The sequence below is a fragment of the Tauraco erythrolophus genome, chromosome Z (assembly GCF_009769465.1).
Source record: "Tauraco erythrolophus isolate bTauEry1 chromosome Z, bTauEry1.pri, whole genome shotgun sequence".
NCBI lineage: Eukaryota > Metazoa > Chordata > Aves > Musophagiformes > Musophagidae > Tauraco > Tauraco erythrolophus.
In genome coordinates, this window is record NC_141496.1 from 29542237 (window position 1) to 29565218 (window position 22982).

At 40.0% G+C, this 22982-nt stretch overlaps 1 protein-coding gene across 1 annotated transcript in view; it reads right to left on the reverse strand.

The window, feature by feature from the left end:
- Positions 1-22982, reverse strand: part of SV2C (synaptic vesicle glycoprotein 2C) — an 85653-nt gene that overhangs the window by 20287 nt on the left and 42384 nt on the right. Inside the window, exons 4-5 of the mRNA XM_086629163.1 lie at positions 5034-5167; positions 4788-4877 (exon numbers count right to left, since the gene is read on the reverse strand). Coding sequence (XP_086485289.1) covers positions 4788-4877; positions 5034-5167 — 224 coding nt within the window. The remainder of the gene's footprint in view (positions 1-4787; positions 4878-5033; positions 5168-22982) is intronic.

The following is a 22982-nucleotide window of genomic DNA, read 5'->3' on the forward strand; positions in this document are numbered from 1 at the left end:
CCAGTACCAATCTTGTAGGCTCAAAGGCAGCTTTTTCACCAGCCCGGCCACCTGACTTGGTTTGGAGCTGTGAAGGTCGGGAGAAACACGTATACATCCTACCATTTTTTGTGATGGAGACAAAAAGCCTCTGGCCTTGATGGTTCTTTAACATAAGAAAAGTCCTATTGAATCAGGACAATAGTCAATCTGGACCATGCAAATTCAGCTGTCAGTAGAAGAATGAGAGAAAAAACAATAAAGAATACCTATTTTAATGAAAATGGAACTTCTGTTTAAAGATAATGGCTAGAAATATGCAATGTTTTAAATTTTAAGAAATCAAGTCATGCTGCAAAAGAAAGTGTTTGCAGAAAAAATGATTAATTAATACATGGCAACGAAGGAGTGGAAAGAATTTTGGTTTTAAGGATACAAATTTTTTTTTTTCTACTTAAACACTTAAAACAACAGATCTAATGAATGTATATTTTAAGGGCCCAGGAAGGTAATTAAGCATGTATATAAACGTTTAACTTGGGTAGTCCCATAACAGAAGATACTATTAACTTGACTACCATCTCTGTTAGTGTCACTGCTCTCAGGAGAGATTTTCAACAGTATTAAAAGACACCACCTCCACAGTCAGTAAATAGAATACATCCATTTAAGAGTTTCTAATTCTAAAATGAACTGTTCATCAGTTGATGCCTTCTCTGTTCTAAAGGTTTGAAGATAAAATCCTCAATAATATGAGTAACAAGAACAAACATGACTTGTGAAAAAAGCCTCTAGGAAAAGATGACATCAATATAATTAGGGAAACATATAAAAGGAAAGCACACTAAAACTACAGCAGTAATGGAGAAAAAGTTACATCAGCTGTAGAGTTAGAAAACATACTATCAGAGTGTATCTGATGTAACTAGTGACATGAAGTAGAGGAAAATAGTAATGCATAAATCATAGAATGGTACTGGATGAAGCAATGGGATTTAGGAGAGTTATGTGAATAAATTACTGAGACAAAGTGTCACAATATCCAGGATTAACGTGTATTAAAAGAAAATAGAGGCTAAAAGGATGTCCCAAACAAATTATGCACAAGTTCTTTGCTTTCTAGGTTTTATAATACGAAGTGCTGATACTGTCCAATAAGAAGACAATGATACGTTTTCTAATCATATTAATGCGAGCTTAAAATAGGGTCTTATATACATGTCTAACCTGGACATACAGTACACTATTTCTAATCCTTCAACTTCTTGATATCCAGAGTTGAGTTATCCCAATGTTCATGGTAGAAACTGGCAAAAATCCCAAGAAAGTGGTGGCTTTTCCTTATTCATGGTTTATTCATGTCTGACCAATTAACAAAAATAGCTGTAAATATAAGTGTTGAGTTCAATACGGTTCAGTGTCAGATTTTAATAACCATAGAGAGAAAGACTTGCTAGATCACAAGGACTGGAAACAAAAAGCATGTGCTTTGTTTTCTTCTCCATGGCTGCTTTTGGACGTGACTATGATTACGTCGAACTGCTGTGAGACTGTGGCTGATCCCTCCTGCCACCTTTTGTCCCAGCACATTTCTGTCTTCTTCCTTGTGCCTAAACCAACACCACAGGGGAACAGGGTCTCAGCTATGGCTGACTGTGCAATCAGTCAATGAATATCAACACTGCCAGAAGAAAAACAAAGAGTGACCGAGGGCAGGCATACTCTGTCTGAAAGCAGCTCAAATCAGCAAAAGCCAATTGTGAAATTACACCCTAGCTGTATGGTATTAGGTAAATCCCTTTACTCATAAATGAAATCAGAAAATAAGATATTAGGTTAGATGGGATTAGGGGTAGGTCACCGGTGTATCAATTATTGTTGATTTAGCATGATGGATGTGTTAACCAGCCTTCTTTCAGGCTAAATATAGGAGTTCTCGAGCTTCTTTGTGGAAAACATTAGATGGAGGCAACAGAAACTACATCCAAGGCAATAAACTGCGAGTCTCAATGGAATAAAGTTATATGGTCAGATGGTCATTCCTCGAGACTGCCTGCAAATGTAGAACCCTTAAGAGGATTTCTTAATTGAGCTATATGTGCATTAAAGTATGAAGAAAGCCTCTGGAAGAGGAAAAACAGCCCACACATGGCTCTGAGAGGGAGCAGAGTGCCAGAACTCCCATGGCACAGCACAAGCTAGAAAGGCAGACTGGATTTCAAAGAAAGAAAACGCCTTCTGCTATTTGGTCCTACTGTATCCAGGAAGACAAAATTGTTCTGTATGTACTTCATAGATAAAGAAGATGCCATAAAAAAGTCCCACATGTGAACTGCCAATCTCTCCTCCAAATAGAAACAACTCATCAATACTGTGAATATGGCCTTATCATTAGACCTGCAAGTCAACAAGATGCAGTTGAGCTTCTGAGATATTGTGAGAAAATTAAATGTCTGAAATTACTATTTCATAGAAGTGATAATGAATTCTTAAAACTCATATTAGCTGATAAAAAAATAATTTCAAAAGCTTCAAAGACTCAACAGCCATCTAATTTGCACTTCTATGCGTCTACTATTATTATTAAAGGTGAAGTAATCTCAATAAATAAAACACAGATGAAGTCTATTAAGTATCTTCGTACATTGGAGAAAATCATACTGTGGTTTCATACACTCAAGAATATAGAATCATAGAATCACAGAATGGTTTGGGTTGGAAGGGATGTTAAAGATCATCTAGTTTCAACCCCCCTGCCATGGGCAGGGACACCTTTCACTAGATCAGGTTGCTAAAAACCTCATTCAACCTGACCTTGAACACCTCCAGGGATGAGACATCCACAACTTCTCTGGGCAACCCATTCCAATGCTTCATCACTAATATCTAATATATTATATCTAATAGAAATCTCCCCTCTTTCAGTTTAAAGCCATTGCCACTTGTCCTATCAATACACATCTGTGTCAAAAGTCCCTCTCCAGCTTTCTTATAGGCCCCTTTAGGTACTGGAAGGCTGCTATAAGATCTCCCTGCAGCGTTGTCTTCTCCAGACTGAACTACCCCAACTCTCACTGTCTGTCTTCATGGGAGAGATGCTCCAGCCCTTGGATCATCTTCATGGCCCTCCTCTGGACTCACTTCAACAGATCCTTGTCTTTCTTACGTTGAGGACACCAGAGCTGAATGCAGCACTCCAGGTGAGGTCTTAAAAGGGCAGAGTAAAGGGGCAGAATCACCTCCCTTGACCTGATGGCTGTGCTTCTTTGGATGAAGCACAGGATACAGCTAGCTTTCTGGGCTGCCAGTGCACATTGCCGGCTCATGTTGAGCTTCTCATCAACACCTCCAAGTTCTACTCCTCATGGCTGCCCTCAATCCATTTTCTGTCTAGCCTGGATTTGTGCTTGGGATTGCCCTGACACATGTGCAGGACCTTGCACTTGGTTTTATTGAACTTCATGAGGTTCTCACATGCCCACCTCTCAAGCCTGTCAAGGTCCCTCTGGATGGCATCCCTTCCCTCCAGTGTGTCCACAACACCACACAGCTTGATGTCATCAGCAAATTTGCTGAGGGTGCACTCAATCCCATTGTCCATATCAGTGACAAAGATGTTAAACAGCACTGGCCCCAATACCGATCCCTGAGGAGCGCCACTTGTCCCTGGTCTCTACTTGGATATCGAGCTGTTGACTACAACTCTTCAAGTGGGACCATCCAGCCAATTCCTTATCAATCAAGTGGTCCAGCTGTCAAATCCATGTCTCTTCAATTTAGAGACAAGGACATGCGCGGAACAGTGTCAAATGTTTTGCACAAGTCCAGGCAGATGATGCCAGTTGCTTTTCTCTTATCAGTCAATGTTGTAACCCCATTGTAGAAGGCCACCAAATATGACAGACAGGATTTGCCCTTAGTGAAGCCATGTTGGCTGTCACCAATCACCTCCTTTTTTTGCCATGTGCCTTAGCATGGTTTCCAGGAGCATCTGCTCCATGATCTTGCCAGGCACAGAGGTGAGACTGACTGGCTTGTAGTTCTCTGGGTCTTCCTTTTTTACCTTTTTAAAAATGAGGGCCGTTGTTTCCCCTTTTCCAGTTGATGGGAACTTCACTGGACTGCCACAACTTCTAAAATATGATGGATAATGGTTTAGCAACTTCATCTGCCAGTTCCCTCAGGACTCGTGGATGGTTCTCATCAGTTTTCATGGACTTGTGCACCTTCAGGTTCCTTAGATGGTGTTGAATCTGATCTCCTACGGTGGGCGGTTCTTCATTCTGCCACTCCCTGACTTTACCTTCTGCGACTTGGGCAGTGCAGCTAGAGCACTTATCAGTGAAGACCGAGGCAAAGAAGTCATTGAGTATCTCAGCCTTCTCCATATCCTGGGTAGCCAGGTCTCCTGTCATTCTTGAGAGGGCCAATATTTTCCCTAGTCCTCCTTTTACCACTGGCATACCTACAGAAGCTTTTCTTGTTGCCCTTGATGTCTCTGGTCAGATTTAACTCTATCAGGGCTTTAGCTTTCCCAACCTGATCCCTGGTTCCTCTGACAATTACTCTATATTCCTCCCAGGCTACCTATATGCTTACTAAAGGTATTAAAATATTAACATATTTTAACATATGGTATACCTATTACAATTTCAGTAGGAATTCAATTCTTGTATTTAGGTATTTAGAGTACAAATGATTGGCTTTATCATGCAGAGTATTAATATTGATTGCTTAAGCCCTCCAGACCTTGCCAGTCAGCAAGCTCACTGATATGCTAAGCGATTAGCTTTAAAAGCAATACTCACTGTGAAGACTTTCTCAGGCTGACCCCGAGCTCGCATGTTTGTGTCATGAATTTGCTTGAGTATCATCCAAGCTTCGTCATGTTTTCCAACCTAAATGTTTGAACAAAACATTTAAACAAAACATGCATACAGATAAAGATACTCAGAATAGTCACTAAACAATCATAGTGCCTGTTGTATAGAGGTCATAATGTAAACACAGAAATAATTTTAACCAGAATATAAAAACTGTTCGGAAAGTTATACCTCCAGCAAGAATCGTGGGCTTTCTGGCATGAAGGTGAGGGCCACCACTGAAGAGACACAGGGCAGGGCACAGACGATCACAAATACTCGCCAGCTGTGGAACTGGTAGGCAGAACCCATGCTGAAACTCCATCCTATGAAAGCAGAAGTTCACAAAATGTAGAGAAATAAGGAGTACTGTACATGGGAGTCTGAAGCATCCCAGAGATGCAAAATGATACCTGTATTTAAATGAAGCCTGATTGATCTCTTCTATGTCCACAAATATTGATGATATCACAAATAATCTTACACCACGAATTTCAGCCTCTTTCGTGTGACTAGTCATGCTGGACAATAGCCACACTATGTAGATTGGGAGACTTCCTTACACAAGGATGAAGAAGCCTCTTTCAAGTCTCTTAGCAAAATCTGCATGAAGGTAATTACGTGATCGTAACAAGGACACCATGACCACACATAAGAATACATATAGAAATAAAAGCTCTTTAGGAAGGATAAGCAGGGGAGAAGAGGAGGAGGAGTTGCCCTCTATGTCAAAGACCAGTTGGAGTGCATGGAGCTGCACCTGGGGATGGATGAGGTCCCGACTGAGAGTTTATGGGTTAGGATTAAAGGGAGAGCAGGGACAGGGGACATAGTAGTAGGGGTCTGCTACAGACCACCTGATCAGGAGGACCGGGTGGATGAGGCCCTCTACAGACAGATAGAAATTTTTCACTCAGACGGTGGTGAGGCACTGGAACAGGTTGCCCAGAGAAGTTGTGGCTGCCCCATTCCTAGAAGTGTTCAAGGCCAGGTTGGATGAGGCTTTGGGCGGCCTGGTGTAGTGGAGGGTTTCCCTGCCCATGGCAGGGGGGTTGGAACTAGATGATCTTTGAGGTCCCTTCCAACCCTAACCATTCTATGATTCTATGATTCTATGAATACTGGAAGAAGGGAAAATTAAAAATCTACACTCAGATGACATATTTTATGGAATTTTGCAGTCTTCCTTATTTTTATTAACTTTTTCTACAAAGAGGTAATATCAACATTGTTAATAAGAGTCTCCTAACGTAATACAGTGCAACACATAAAGCATTTACAGTGGTTAACTTCTGTTTCCATCTTGCTCCAGAGCACTACACTGCTCCTTAAATTCTGTTAAACTGACACTCGTTCCCCCCTAACCCATAACTAGCTGCACAGGAAAAAATACTCAATATTTAAACTTCTGTCTGAGATGAGCTACCTTAACACTGAAGTAGAGAGACAATTTATGATCTATAAATACAAAAAATAGCAACAGGAAAACAACTCTCTTCATCTGAAAAATTGATCTTGAGATACATTTGAGTGTTGACTAATAGCATCTGTAGAAGCCATTGTTAAAATATACTGAAAAGAACACAAAAGGAAATACTGGAAAACCTGTATGTGAAACTGCAGGGCTGGTAGTTCAGCTTTTTAATGAAATATCTGATTGTCTGGTGTATTATGACTGGGGTATTGAAATGCTAGAATTGTAAGAAACCTAAGAATTTCTCTTAAGAAAGAGAAAAATTTAATTTGGATAAGTACCTGGTCCTTAGTCTGGTTTTAATAAGGCAGAAATTTTCAAGCAGAATTTTCAAGGATCATTTATTAAAAGATGAGTGGAAGGTAAGAATAACGATAGAGAACAGAAGAGGTTAATGGAAGAAAATGGAATCCTGGATAATGAAAGAGCTGATGCCAGATTAATCTGATATATTGTTTTGCTAACTGATTTTTCTAGACAAAAGACATAGTTGATTAAATCTGTCTGGATGTCAGTAAACAATTGGTACAACATGGTACCAAATGTCCTATTAAATAATTCTTTGAAGGAGGTACTTATCTGTTAAATGTACAGTGTGTTTTGGAATTTGAAGATCTCATGCTGTGGATCATAAATACAGTATCGGGAAAAAAAAAACCCAACCCTTCTCATATTAAAGTACTTACGTGTCACCATATGGAAAATATGGTCAACCCATGATTTCTTTTTGCCCTTTATGAACAGCTCAGTGAAACATTTTAATCTACAGACTTGGGAACCTGTTTTTTCTGGTCTCTTACAAACTTTCTGTGTTTCTGAAATGATACCAGCTTGCTCTACAGCCTCATTTAGCTCTGCCACCTTTACCCCAGGAAGACAGAGGTCAAATCAATGACAGTCTTGGCAATGATCCTAGAATGCCATGTAACATTTTTGTTTTTAAGTAAGGCTCCAGATAAATTGAACTCAGTTTACATGATGGGGTTTTGGCAGCACGGGAGGGGCTGTGAAAGCGGTGTCTGTAAGCAGCTGTGAAAATCTTTCCCCAGCTCCAAAACTGGTTGGACTGTCTCTGGCCCCGTTTGAGATCCCATCCCCTCAGGCCGGGGCTGACACAATCAGCACCTCTGCGAATGCCCTATTTAAGATGGAGACAAAGGAACCCAAACAGGGGCTGGACCTACACTGAAGAGAGGGGGAAGTCTGGGGGCCAGCCTCCCTCCTGGGCACTGGGCTGCCGCTGCCCGACTGGAGATGGCTGCAGCAGCGTGGCTTGGAGAGCTCCGAAGCGCGCTGCTCCTGGGGCACCCGCTGGGCAGAGTTTGTTGTGCCGGGACTGCTGAGGTTCGCTGTGCCTGGGGTGGGTACAGCGGAGAGAGGGCTGAGATCCGAGAGAAATGGCCATGCAGACACCAGGTCAGTGAAGATGGAGTTGGAGGAGGTGCCGGAGCTGAGATTCCCCTGCAGCCCGTGGTGAGATGGCAGCAGCCCCCCTGCCACCCATGAGATTAATGGTGGAGCAGAGACCCACTTGCAGTCTGTGGAGAACCCCATGCTGGAGCAGAGATGCCTGTACCAAAAGGAGATCGTAGAGAATGGTCTCCATGAGCTGCTGGAGGCTGACAACGAGGAAGAGAGGCATCTGAAGCCCATGGAGAACCCCATGCTAGAGCAGGTGGCAGCTCCCTAAGAAGCTGTAACTCTGTGGGGAAGAAGCCCATGCCAGAGCAATCCAAGGTGTAAGGATTGCAACCTGCGGGAAGGACTCACATTGGAGAAGTCTGTGAACTGTCCCGTGAGGAGGGGATCCATTGGAGCAGGGAAAAAGAGTGTAAGGAGTCCTCCTCCTTTAAGAAAGTAGCAGCAGAAACAACACGTGACAAACTGACCTGCAACCCCCCCATTCCCAGTCCCCCTGTGCCACTGGGGGAGGAGGTAGAGCCAGGAAGAATGGAGGGGTGGGGGGAAGGTGTTTTTGAGATTTGGCTTTGTTTCTTGTTATCCTCTCTGAACGAGCTGTTAACTAATTAAATTGATTTTTCCCCAAACAGAGTCTGTTTTGCCCTGGACCATAGTCGGTGGGTGATCCCTCCCTGTTCTTATCTCTACCCTCAGTCCTTTGTTACATTTTTCTCTGCTCCACCTCACCGAGGGGGAGGAGTGAGCGAGCGGCCTCGTGGTGTCTTGGCTGCCGGCTGGGCTAAACCACGACATAAACATACTTTCCACTTCTGAAGTTCCCTCCAACAAAAAGAGGTGGTCTAAAATGTAATGTTAAATTCTATTCCAAAATAGAACTTGAAATGAAAATTTCAGATTAAAAAATATGAAGAAAAAAGGATCAAAAGTGTATTAAAATTTACTTTTTACTGATTTTTGGAAAATGTCAACTTTAGATCTTATGGAATTTCAAGTCTTAAATAACATGGGCATACTTTATATCTAAATTGGCAAGGGAAGGAAATAAAGAAGGAAAGGTTTACAGTGAGTTAATGAGCCAATTAGAAACCTTACCTGTGTTTTGGGTATTGTGTACACATTCTATTGTAATCATTAGAATCATATTCTTCATTATATATTTTAAACTGTAGTAGATTTCATAGATTTCATAGATTTCTAGGTTGGAAAAGACCTTAGAGATCATCCAGTCCAACCGTCCCTAATCCCCATTAAACCATATCCCTAAGTAGTTCATCCACCCTTTTCTTAAACACATTCAGGGATGGGGACTCAACCACCTCCCTGGGCAGCCTATTCCAGTGGCTGACAACCCTTTCAGAGAAATACTTTCTGGCATTCAACCTGTACCTCCCCTGACTAAGCTTATACCCATTTCCTCTTGTTCTATTACCCAACACTAATGTAAAGAGCCCTTCCCCTACCTCCCCACCATCCCTTCTCAAGTATTTGTAGGCCGTAATCAGGTCTCCCCTCAGCCTCCTCTTCTCCAGGCTAAACAGCCCCAACTCCCTCAGCCGCTCCTCATAAGTTTTATTTTCCAGCCCCTTGACCAGTTTAGTCGCCCTTCTTTGGACTCGCTCAGGAGCTCAATATCTCTCTTAAAGCGAGGGGCCCAAAACTGGACACAATATTCCAGGTGCGGCCTCACCAGTGCCGAGTACAGGGGCAAGATCACTTCCCTGTTCCTGCTGGTTACACTATTCTTGATACACGCCAGTATCCCATTGGCCTTTTTGGCCACCTGGGCACACTGCTGGCTCATATCAAGGAGGTAGTCAACCAACACCCCCAGGTCCTTCTCCGCCAGGCAGCTCTCCAGCCACTCTTCCCCAAGCCTATAGCGATGCTTGGGGTTTTTACACCCCAAGTGAAGGACTCTGCACTTGGCCTTATTAAAGCTCATGCCATTGGCCTCAGCCCAACGATCCAGTCTGTTCACATCCCTCTGAAGGGCCTCCCTACCCTCGAGCAGATCGACACAGCCTCCCAGCTTGGTGTCGTCCGCAAACTTACTGAGGGTACATTCAATCCCCTCATCCAGGTCATTGATAAAGATGTTAAACAGAACCAGACCCAGTACTGAGCCCTGGGGAGCCCCACTGGTGACCGGCCTCCAGCCGGATTTAGTCCCATTAGTCCAGTACAAGATCACCTGATGCAGAACTCGCAAAATTATTTCCTTTTGATTAAGTGTCAGTCAGAGCAGTGAGCTGATGTAACTCGTTGGGCAGCCGTGCAACTCAAGGGGAAGGCGGCTCAGGATGGGGATTTTCATCTTTCAGAAAAACGTGGCCAAGGTACTGGCTCTTGTTGTCATTAGAGGCTGCACCAGAAATACACAGAGCCACTGGTATATTTAGACAATCTGCCTTTCACTGCTCTGGTTTATGTTTTATGAGACTGAGCTGCACAAAGGGCACTTCTGTGGTAAATGAAATCAACCTGGCTTTATACCTGTTATAAAACACCATCAACATCTTGTGCTCTGAGCCAGTCCTGGAAAATGCTGGTGATAATTTATTTTAAAGTGTCCTTTATTAACGTAAGTGAACCATAGTACACTTAATTAAAAGCAATGAATGCACCGTTCATCCTTCTGTCATCCTGACAACCTACAAAACATCTATTTTACTCTTCAAAATATCTCAGGGGCATGTTGAGTGAAATGTTTGTTATGTTTTTTTGTTGCTCTTATTCTATCTTTTTCTCTCTATATTGTATTAGCTGCTGCAATTTATCTTGTAATTTAACGTGTCTGCTGAATTAATAATGATAATGAATGTCAGGATTATAAGAAACAATTAGTAGAAAAAAAGCCAGCTGCAACATAGCTTTCTTGAGGCCGCTCTCCCATCTATTCCAGCACCAGCACTAGATCAGCAAAACATATATTTTAAATGCAGAGCAAGTTTAAATTTATTCCTACGTATAACACATCTCATTTTCCTAGGTCATGAGCTAATCTGGAAAATGGAGCCATTAGAGCAGGTCTGAATTTAGCTCACAAAGTGGCTTTCATTCCTATTGTACGTAAGTCCTAAAACCAAATGGAAGCGTAGTCTTGGCTGTAAGTCAATTTGTGTCACCCTTCCCTGATTTATGACACAATAGCAAAGACAGAGCAGCTCTATACGGCTGCGTTCAGAGCACTGCACAACAACCTAGAGCTAAACTTCACCCTTGCTCCCCAGCTATGCCACATTCGAGAGTCATTAATCTTGAAAATGGTGGCAAGTCCTAATGTTTTATGAATTGCTAAACACTTGGCCCAAATGCATCTTGGGAATGATGTGCTGTAGAGCAACATAAAACCCCCAATGACTGAATCTGAAGCTGAAGCTGCTGCAGCAGCCTTTGTGCTGAATACCACTCTTCCATTTTACTGGCTGCTGGAAAAGGCCAGGTGAATCACAGACATGGCAATTACTGATTACAGAAACACAGCAGAGCAAAACTAAAATGCTAATCTATATCTAATCACCAATTTATATGTTGAATTCAATGTCAACAAAATCCTCCCTCCCAACACAGCATTTCATCGGCTCTATAGTATTAATAAATTCAAAGGATATTATGAACAGGTTCTTGCTCCAAAGGAGAGAAGAAAGCATTTCTGTCATTTGCTTTCTGAATAAGTATAGAGGTAAACCTGCCCATATTGTGCTGGATTTTATAAATGTATATTACCTGATAAACAGTGCGTATCTTCAAGGACAAGGATCATCTTTTACAGGGGCTAGGTTACTAGAGAGCAGACTAATGGGGATGATTTGCCTAACTCCAAAATGAGGGCTGAAAGGGAACAGGGTAGCTCTCTACAAATCCACAAGAGTTACACTAAGTACTATGTGGACAATGAAAAACATGGGTGTCTACAGGCTCTGAATAAACACTGGCTGGCAAAGGGAAGGTTTCTAAATATCAGAGAAAAAAAGTTGTGAAACGCCTTTCTGAGAGATTAATGTGGGCAAAGAAAGCCTAACTGAATATAGGGATTTATGGCATAGTTAGCTAAAGACTGACCATCCTTGACAAGAATTTTCATTAATCATTCAGTAGGAATCAGAGACACTAGATTCATGGCAGTGTCAGAAATTGTCAACGCCCAAGTTTGCCTAAACTTCTGTCTTTTGGTGGAAAAAATGAGGAAGTAGATGCAAGAATTCACAGGCAGAGGAAAAAGATAGTCGAGGTATTTATAGTAAGTCATAGACTCGATAGATTCTTCTGCAGAATCCTTTCTATGATTCTATAAATTTTCTTATTTCTATTATATCACACAAACTTTGGTCAGAACTCAGCTTTCCAGCCTCAATTTTTAATGATTTAAATTTGAAAAATTTCCAGCAGCTAAGACGTGTGATGGCTCTACATTGCCACGTGATGGCACTGTTACCGCACTTAATACAAATTTTAAGTTTAAAACTTTCAGCAGAAAGACTTCTACTATTAAATGTTATTGTTTTGTTGAGTATTTCGAAAATATAAGCTAAATCATGTAAGGAGGACTGGACATGCTTTGCAGCTGGAAGCATTGAAACCCATTCTTATTGCATTTATATTTAGTCTGTCCTGGCATTACCAACTATGAGTGACATCTAGGATTTGAGCCCATATATCTTAGTGGTACTGATCAGAATAATGGTAAAACACCACTGAAACAGCAAAAAAAATATAAACAGTTCAAGTAAGTTATACAGCTGAGAAAGCTCAGGCATTTTTACAAGACTAAGTGAAACATATGATTTCTAACAACTGCAGAAATAATATATTCAGATTTATTCTGTAATTGTATTAATGCAAAATTCCAGTTACACAAAGTAGAACACTTGTCTTTCCTGTGATTAAATTATTAATATCACATGGGAAAGGTAGTGATATTTTTAGCCTATATAGATAGATACTCTGCAAACCCACTGGCTCAGCAGGTCAGCTGCTAGCAGTTTCTGCAGAAGGAATCTCGAAATAAAATAGATGAAGTGTGTCAGGCGTGATGGAGGTACTTTAACAAAGGTGCCTGTATAAGACTCTCTTAACTCTCATCCGCATCTGCCTGGCTCTCTAGCTGATACTATTAGTCCCTGGGAGCCGTGAGGATCAACAATTTAATGAAAGAAGAAAGTAATAGGGTTAAACTGATATATTTTGCAAACACATTAAACTCACACTTGGTGAGTGCTGATACTTAAAACTGTAATTAAAAGGAACAAGGCATTTTCTAAAGACACATTTTCTCTCCCGCAGAGGAGGGGTTTGTCAGATGCTGACACTCGTCACTTCCCTGTGCTGGCATTGATCTTCATCGGAAGACCTGAGATTATCAGGTCTCTGATCACTGTGGTAACACTATCTGCCATTCAGATAGGCCCCAGAACAGCTGCAAGCAGTGCTGACCTCACATAGAAAATAATTTGCTCTGTAATACCATCAGACACAACTCGTCTATCCAGTGCATGGCACTGTAGTCCAGCTGAGGTCTCCAGCTGCAGTACCTCTGAGCAGTGACATCGATAATCCACTTTTTAGATGTTTGTAATACCTGCTGTAGTACTACCCAGTTTTACTTTTCATTGAGGAGGAAGCTTGTATATCGTTGTATTTCAGACAATGATATGGTATGACACGTGCCCAAAACTAGAGATTTAATAATGATGTGTCAGCCTGTGACTTAATCTTACATATACTCTGCGCAGAATATAAAGCTATTAGCTTTGTTTCCTTGCTATGGAAATGCCGAAGTATCTATGACAGGCCTGATAGAAAACAGTACAAAATAGTTTCAAATCAGAATACCTAGCAATACTGGGGGGAAAAAAGACAAGGGTAGCTTCTAAGTCATTGCATGCACAGATTGCAACGGTCTGTCTGAAATTTGACTTTTATTTGGCCTTAAAGTATGGCTGTATCAAGATTCTATGACTCACAGTAGCCAATACAGGCAAGAAGTAAATCTTTAAAATGGCAGAAGAGATGAACAAATGTGATCATGTAAGAGAATTTAAGCAGCAGCAATTCCTAGTAAGAGAACTGCAGGTAGCCAACAGCCTGGTCATGTCATCTGTCTAATCTTGGCAGATGCTAGAGGTGACAAAGGATGTTTAATTAGTGGTCTATTTATGATTAGGAAATCAGGATCTCTCTTGCCCTCCTAGCGAGATAAACACAAATACATGCAGGGACTAGAAGTAGGCTGTTGTCTGTACTGAGCCTAATGGAAGCGGCATGTCTTTATCTCGACTTCAACAAATAGAGCTGTTCTTGCACTACAATTTTCTTTACTGGGAAGGATACTGGGCCAATTACATAAAACAGAGACATGAATAAGGAAGAATCAGTCATTAGCAGTTCACATTTTATGAAGTCCTACTGGGCAGAAGAGAGGCTATACAGAACCAGAGAGAAAGGACTTGCAAACTCAATTGACCATTCTAAGTTTTCTACATATTCACCCCGTAGTCTTCCCTTCAGTGGACTATTCCAAAGACACAATAGTTGTAACAAACAGTGGCAAAAGAGTAGAAGAGCTTTCACAAGAAGAGCTTGTGGCATTTTCAGAATTTGACTCTTCTGTACTTAATGCATGACTGAGAAAGGTATGATAACAAGAGGATTCCTCTACACTTCACAGAGCGGGACAAATTACCTTTTTACTCATGTAAAGCAATACTGAAACAAATAAATTTTTTATGATTACCCATATATACAAAAAGCATGTTTTTAAGGAAAAAAAAAAAGATCTTGGGTAAGTCACGTTACAGGAAATATTCTGCTTTGAGTGGCAGCTGTAAGAGCCAGCTGACAGCACATCAGCTGACAGGAGATGAAGATTCCGTTCCCTCTTAAGTTATTGATCTTAAGCAGAGGTATATATGTTTGTTACTCACTTTAGTTAGCCTCCAAGCCACCACTCTCCCTAACATCATCCAACTACATGGCAAGTTATTGGCAATCCGTAGTGTTCTATTGTGCTTTTCTGTGTATTTTTATGCTGTATCTCTATCTATAAAACAGGAACAGTAGTACTTACATGGGTTAAGTGTTAACTCAGTGTTGGAAGTTCTCAGTAACACTAAAGAAGCATGAAAATAAGAGAAGGATCAGAACCAAAATATACAGAGTTTGGGAGAAGGCTGTACTGTCCAAATCCATAAAGAAAGACATTGGCATAAAATGCAGAGCCATTGTCCCATAAGGGGTGAGGGAAAGGATAAACAGCAAATTTCTACAACACCCTCTGTATGATTTCTTCATATACCTACATATCATTTGTGAGAGAATTAGAGTTGTTCTCCAATACCTGCTTGGCCCTGGAGAGGTGCTCAACTGATGTGGGACTACCGTGCAGAGCTTTGTGAGCCTTTCCTAGACTGATCCCCTGACTTAAGCTATTTGTTGCACCCATCGATATGATACTGCATGAAAATAAGGGCCAAGAGCAAAACGTTCCACCTACAGGAAGGAATAAAGGATGTCACTGCTTAGGAGTGGAGACAACCCTGCAGTCCTTTCTGTTTAGCTTTGGCTACTTTGAATTTTCCATTCTCAAACTAAGGAGAAATAATAGAAATGCACTTTGGTAAGATGTGATACTAATGTAAATGTTTCCATCTGGCCACCACGACGAAGGATCCAAATTTGCACTTTAGCAACTCTGAACACGAGTGCAATGGAACTATCCTATAGGGCTGAAAACCTACCAAATCTCAAAGCACTTCAACACAGAGTTGCAATGTCTTGACTTTAGTCACCATGAAGAGTTTTGTCTCCATCCTGAGACATTTTGCCAGACTTCAGACACTTCAGGAATCAAGCCTGAATAACTGCTATGTGGCTTCATTCTGAATGCAAATATCATTTTATTTCTTGGGAAGTGGGTGTATTCTTACTCATTTCAGTCCCTGGCTAATGAGCATAGATTCTGAAAATTTTCAGGGGCAAATCTGCAATTTTCTCCTTAGATCTTTAATAAGCGTTTCTAAAATATTCATTCTACGTGTACATCCTAAAAATCCTCAAAATAGCTTTTTCTTCTCTACCTCACACTTTGTAAAACACAAATCAGTGCAAAAACTCTCTTAAAACTTACGCTAATTGTGTCTTTCTGAAACTTAAAATGAGAAACACCATGTTGCAATTGAAGTGATTAAGTAAGTAAATATGCATATTCCAGGCTAGGATGTGCTGCATGTCCCTTAGGTGCACCCATGATCCTTATTTAGAGAAAAAAGCCCAAGACTACTAGGAATTAATGTAGATGGACACAGGTTAAATTTTCACCTGGGTTCAGATGCAAAACTTGAAAAGAGCTGTGATTTGTAAACAAAAGCTCCGATATTCAATTTCCTTATATGTGGCTGCTTTTGTCACATTTCTGCATCTAAATTGGTCTTGGAAAATTTTCTCCTTTCAGTTAAAAATCTGATATAGATCTACATCTACTTGTAAGTAGAATATTAGGACTCATATGAGACTCTCTTAGTCCTGTGGAAACCAATGCTTGCTGAGAGTGCTTGGATGTAAGACGCTATTATGCATACGTTTGAAATCTTCCCGATGCCCTTGTAATGCTATGGAGTCAGAAAAAATCAAAAGAAGTTCTGGGATACAATAGGTCAGAGTTTGTGACCTTCCTGAATTTAATTGCCACTAGACATTTTTCAGTCCTACATGGCTAACTAAGGCCTGGATGGATGAAAGATTTATTTGTCTTAATTATTTTCATAGGCGTATAGCCTAGAAGCATTTTATGAAATCTCCTCTGTTGAAAATCACAGCAGTGGCTAGCAGCATCTGGAAAGAAAACTGAATCAAAGAATGGTCTAAGAATTTTCTGAGCTTAACAACCAGATAAAAAGCGAGCATAAAAATTAAAATATATTTTTCCAATATGAGCAAGACCTATTCAATAATTACACTGAGTTTACATTATAGTTCAAAGCAGAATGGAGACTGAAGAACTGGAAAGAGGTTGTTGAAATTACTCACAAGTGAAAAAAAATCAACCCAGAATAGGCCACCAAGGGTTAATATTTAGCTGATACCATCGAAAATCTCATTACAAGCACTGTGGCACATAATTGATCTGACTGTTTGGCTGTCTGAGTCAATGGCCCCAGAGAGTTATGTACTCATGCAGTTCTGCGAAGTCCTCGCTTGGGACTGGCTCTGTGCAGCTGTTCAGTGAAGGCACTTCACAAACCGCAAAACAAAAAGGTAAAATCTGTTGGCCACGACTCTGACAACATCCTGATTTACAGGCTCGTCAATCTAAGAAGAAAAGACTACTTCATGCTTTCCAGAGATGACAGATAAAGCAAATACAACTAACATCCAAGAAAGTGTGGGAGTGCACGTTAAAAGATGCTGCTGTCAGAGCTTAAAAATATCATGGTCAGTGTCGACACTGAGACTGTGCAATCAAATGTCACTAAAACATGCTTCAAATTTTGTTTGTATGACCTTACTTTTGTTTTTTTTGCTAAGATTTCTACCTCTGGTCTCCTATACATACTTAGCAGTTTCCACTACTTTATTTTACTATACCTAATTAAGAATTGAAAAATGATTTGCTTACTAGGTTCGAAACATCTGTTTGGACAGTGCTAAATAGTAAAATAAAAGCAAATAATCAACAACAGACAAAATCTGCTTTTATAAGTAGACAATGCCAAATGCCCTATGCAGTAGTCATTATGAACCCAGTCTGAAAGAAAACACTTGTCTGCAACAAAATCTGATTATATTGATGTCCTACCAATATGCAAAACACAGATACCATGGTAGCTACGTATTTTTGTGTGGTGCCCTCCATGGCCTACTCATAGCTCTGAGCTCACAAATTGCATTATATTTGATGTGACAGGTTGTTGTAGACATTACTAACCGCAGCTGTTAGATATGGAAGCTAATTGAAAACGTAAGTGTCCCTGTCCTGGTCCGGGACTTCCAGTGATTTATGTGCATCTGGACGAAGGATATTTAAACAATGGGCTCACATTGAAGAAGAAAAGAGAAACAATTAATTAAAAAAGACAATCAGAAAAAGGAACAATAAAACACTGCAGTTTATGAAAAGAAAATGAGGCCTTCTTGTCTAGCCTAACTTATAAACAAAACGACCATTGAAATGCTGGAACATTTTCTGAAGAATACAGAGATGACTTGCCTTTTATCAGTAATACGCGTTTTACCTTTCACATGCTGCTGCAGTGTAACGACAGAACATCTATGTCATTCAAGAAACTCTTTCAATATTTAATTATATTATTTTTTATTTGTTTGAAAGATGTTGCAAAAAAAATTTTTTTATTAGCATTTCAGTGCTGTTGTTTAAGTCTCATTTCCTTTTCTCACTATTTAATTTACCTCTTACTATCTTTTTTGTTTAATTATTTTAAACAAAAAGGAGCAATATATCATCAATAGGAGAGAAACAAACAGACTAAACAGGCAGTTTATGTGACATAATGGTTAGACCAGATGTGCATTCTAAGAATTACCTTCTAATCTAACAGTAGTGAATTAAACAAACCTGGTCAGCTGAATACATGGAGCTTTTCTGTATATACTGTGAACCGTGGGGCAGAAGTCTTGAATTCAAACTTTGGTCAAACACTTCCAACATAAATATTATTTGCACTCACAAATCAAGTACTAACAATCCTTGGTTACAAGCTATCATAGCTATACAAGGCTATGGGGGAGGTGGATTTTGCCTATGGAGAGGCAGGCACAGTGTTTGAAATGTAATTATCAAAGAGAACAAGGAAAATACAATATATTAAATAAACAGAATATTGTATTGTATTGTATTGTATTTTTCCTTTTATAAAGCTTCATGACTTCCTTACAGAGCGTAGAATATCCAGATATCATGAAGGAATCTGGTGCTTATATCGGATGGAAATACATAAGCTTCCTGTGGGAAAACAAAACAATCTAAAAGCCTTACTTTGATCTCTTTAGCTGTGATTCCTCACTTTTTTTTCTTATATGGCAAGGAAACAACTAGGAGGGGGCCAAAACTTTCAATGCCCCAAAACAAATAGCCCCTGTACTAGAAAGGAAACAAGGTAATACAGACTCAAACAGCAAGAGAGGAACAGAGAGCGGTAGAAAGCATCATCTCCTCACCTTGGCCAGCATCAAAGCCGAGGAGATCGGGAACTGAAACCTCAACCCAGATCCCTCGCTACCAAATCTTGCTATTTCTCTTTGCTCATTTTATATCGCTTTCTGCTGGCATCTTTGGAAAGTGTAAAAATACAGTCATGTTGGGAATATTAAGCACACAAACTCTTAGGGGAGGTAGAACATTTTTTTCCTGTAAATTTGTACAGGTCCCTCCCCTGTAAATATGAACAGAAAAAGTTTAGTCAGATGCTATATTAGGATACTCAGACATGCATGGATAGTTGAATATAACTTGATTGAATTACTTTCGCTGAAACAGGCATGATTTTAGAAAGTAACATTTAATATTTTTCTTTGAGGAAAAGTATAAATAAACTTCCTGAAAAAGAAATCCAATGCCATTCTGCAACTGATTTTGTTAATTAAAATTAAACAATTGTTTTAAAAACAATGGCACTGCAAATTGAAAAATGGTATTCCAGTTGCATATCCAATCCATAGACAGAATACATTATTGAAGTGAAAAGAAACTGTTACTAAAAAGACAATCACTAACTCCTTCAGAGCAGACAGTTTTATAAGCCAGATAAACAATATGGAAGTATAGTCAACAAATTTCTGTCTATGTTCCAAAGGAAATTAATAGATTTATGTATCTGAATAATCGTAGAGTAAGACTGGTGATGACTTCTTTTGCGTGTCTGTACAGATTACCTGAATTCTTCATCTGTTATAGACCAATCAAAAAACCAAAAGCTTTTTTGTCTTTTTAACATCAAAATTTTGAAAAAAGAAGAAAATTTATCAGATTAGCATGTTATTTATTTCTGGAAGTGAAAAGCAAGGGTTTTGTCTGACACTGTAGACATTTCTGATGGTCACTGGCCAGACTTCTAAGGCAGTTTCATTAATTTGGATGTAACTCTTCTCAATTTATATACAAGACCAATTCATTGTGTGAAACTGAGTTTTTGTGAAAACTAAGGATGAGGAGTAGCCGCTGCTTTATTGGCAGAAGAATGATTGACTATTACTATGGTTTCTGTGGAAAATTATGTTTATGGCATTAGACGATTATGTTTATGGCAACAGTCTGTAGACCTGTTTGTCAGTTCCTCCATCAGCATCGTTTAAAGCCATTGACCTACTTCAATCAAATCTGACAGGAAGAAATATTCTCAGAGATAATCGCATTCCCCAGAGAGCTGAGAAATGCACTGACCAGGCAGAGGGGACACACTCCATCAGAGAATGGAGGAAAAGGCAGGAAAAGTCAGTGGTCCCTGGGACCGTGCTGTGGCTGCGCCATCCATCAGCTCTGGTACTGATCCAACCCAAGCCAAAACGTGTTGCCTCCTCCCTGACAGTAGCTAGGCTGGTGCTGGGCTGTAGAGCAGCTGGGAGCATGGTGAGGGCGTGGGAAGCTGAGTGTTTCTTACTGCGCAGTGCTGGGGACAAGAAAGGGCAACTACAGAGACTACAGCAGAAAGGGACCTGGGAAAAGCAAGGAGCACCTTAAAGTACCGCTGTGGTGCCTTGTAAGGGATATAGGGGAGGAAAGGAGAGAACGAGGTTAGCCAGGATCACAAGGACATTGACAGTAACCCCTAGGAAACCGGGCCTCATAACTTCTCTGCTCACAAAACAATTTGCTAGTTTTTTACTGAACCTCTCAATAAAAAATTTTCTTTTTCACAGTCAACCTAAAGAGCCCAGGAGAAGGTTATATTTGAAGCTCACTAATGAGCATCTTTAGTGCTCATTAAGTAGATGTGTTAAAAGCTACTTAAGCTTCTAACACTTGCAAATACAAACATTTAAATGACCATTTCAAACCCTGCATTAGGGCACAGAAAATAGCAAACTGATAAACAAAGTGATTTGTTTTGCTTTCCTAGCTGGATTTGCATAAGCAGCTGTTCTAAATTCTGCTGTGTTCTGTAGTTCTTGTTGTTCCTAAAGACAAAGATTTTTTTAAAGTACACACATCCAGTATAATCTAATTTCATAGGATTACTTCAAATGAAGAACAATTCATGAGTAGGAGTTGATAACTCAAGTTAACATTAAAACTGCCTTGTATCCACTTTAATTAACTCAAATTTAAAAAGTATAGATATAGCTTCAGCCTGCAGAATACCAGATTAATGGAAGTGCACTAAGTATTGGGGGAAGCATAGCACATTGAGGATCATTTTGCCTCTTAGTGGAATGCAAAACAGACCAACAGATGTTGCATTATGTAGTAGATGCCTTTATGTCTGGTCTATGCCATTTCTTCAGCATGACGCAGTCTCATAGCAAATGCAGATTCAACCCCAACAAGGCTCCAATTTCTTCTTTTAAATCTCAAACAGTATTTTTCATGGGTTGAGATATCCATAGATTCATGGATTCTGAAGACAGAAGGTGTATCAGAAAGGCAACTGATGAAGGGTGAAGGCAAAATTGAAGAGGTGCTCTTGGTTTTAAAATATGAATCAAATGCTTCCTTCAAGTTTAAAAAAAAAAAAAAAAGAAAATTTATTTAAGATGCTGCAGATTTATTAATGCATTCATGGGCTTTTTAGAACTGAGAAAAGACATATGCAACTCTTCCGCAGGCCATCTTCTTTGGCATCTCTCTTTGTTCTGGATGACTAACATAATTCAGAGATCTGCAGAGAACAGAAGCTACTGCGTAATAGAAAATGGAGCCTTGGGCTCACCTTTTTCCAGAACAGCTGCTGCTGTGGCTGGAGTTTGTTCAGAACCACCAAAAAAAAGGCAGACTATTAGGGAAAGGTTTGAGAAAAATAAGAAAAATAATGTTTCTTAAATTGAATGTCCAGAATTTTCAAGATTAGAGAAGGATCAACTTCATTTCTCTTTCTGCCAGTACAGGGTTATTCATTAGAGAAACCTTCTGTCTTCCTTTTGCAGCTACCAGCTAGAATAGTTTGACAGACAGGCATTTTTTTATGAGCTTGGGAATATTCAGTGCTGCTACTTTTTCTTTATTTTTCTTTCTTCTTTCTTCTTTTTTCTTTTTTTCCCCTTCTAATTTCCAAATTTCTCTCCTTCTTTTGTCTTTGTTTTCTTCATTTGCTCTTTTCTAGCCTATTCCAGCACCCTCTGGAGCAACAGTATCTGTGCAATAGTTCTCTGAGAACAGAGGTGCATTCACTTGTCCTAAATCAGAATCAATGGTGGCCCCATCAATATTCTCAAAATACATTCTTAAAGACTTAAAATGACTGAGATTTCACCGCTCCCAAAGCAGATTTATTCAGATGCTTAACAAACACACCGTTAGAAAGTCTTTTTCATTTTCATTATTTTTCATTCATACTACCTTCCCTTGACAGAAACTTCAGCTCATTACTTTTTGTCTTATCATCAGTGAGCAGTTTATTCCTTTTCCCTTTGCATCTAATCAGGCTTTTCTCTTATTTGCCTTCTGCAAGATTAAAGAAGATATCACTGATGCACCTCTTGCACGTCTAAATCATTGATGGCATCCTATTTCAGCATGTTCCAACTTCAAACAAGGAAACCAAACAGCCATCACGTGACTGTTTTTCCTATTTCTGACTCACATAAATCAGGTGCTGACATACAAGGGACTGCAGTAAATCATCTCTGTAGATTTGACTACTGAGTATAGTTTCTTTCTCTGGTTGTTTTGAGCACAGTCACCGCAGTGATGCAGCAGTATGAAATCAGTCAACTGTGGCTCTTTTTATTATAAATCATGTAAGCGCATCCTGGTCTTTTCATTGGATGGGTTCACTGCATCAGAGATAGCAAAACTCCCCTCTGGGGACTGCAGCAAAGGAAGAGTGGAAGAAGGAACTTGATGATCCCTTCCCTAAGATGAAACCATGATGTGTAATACGTTTATAAGCTACTGGGCACCTCACTGCTGAGGAAATGCTGGTAGCAGCTGATGAAATAGCCATGAGAGAAATCAAACTGTTCCCCTGATGCCCAGACCCACTTCTAACACACATTTCAGAATTTAGAAGTGCTACAAGACCTTGAGATATGCAAGTTCATGGGTTACTGTTGAAGAAGATGTAGCATATAAAAGC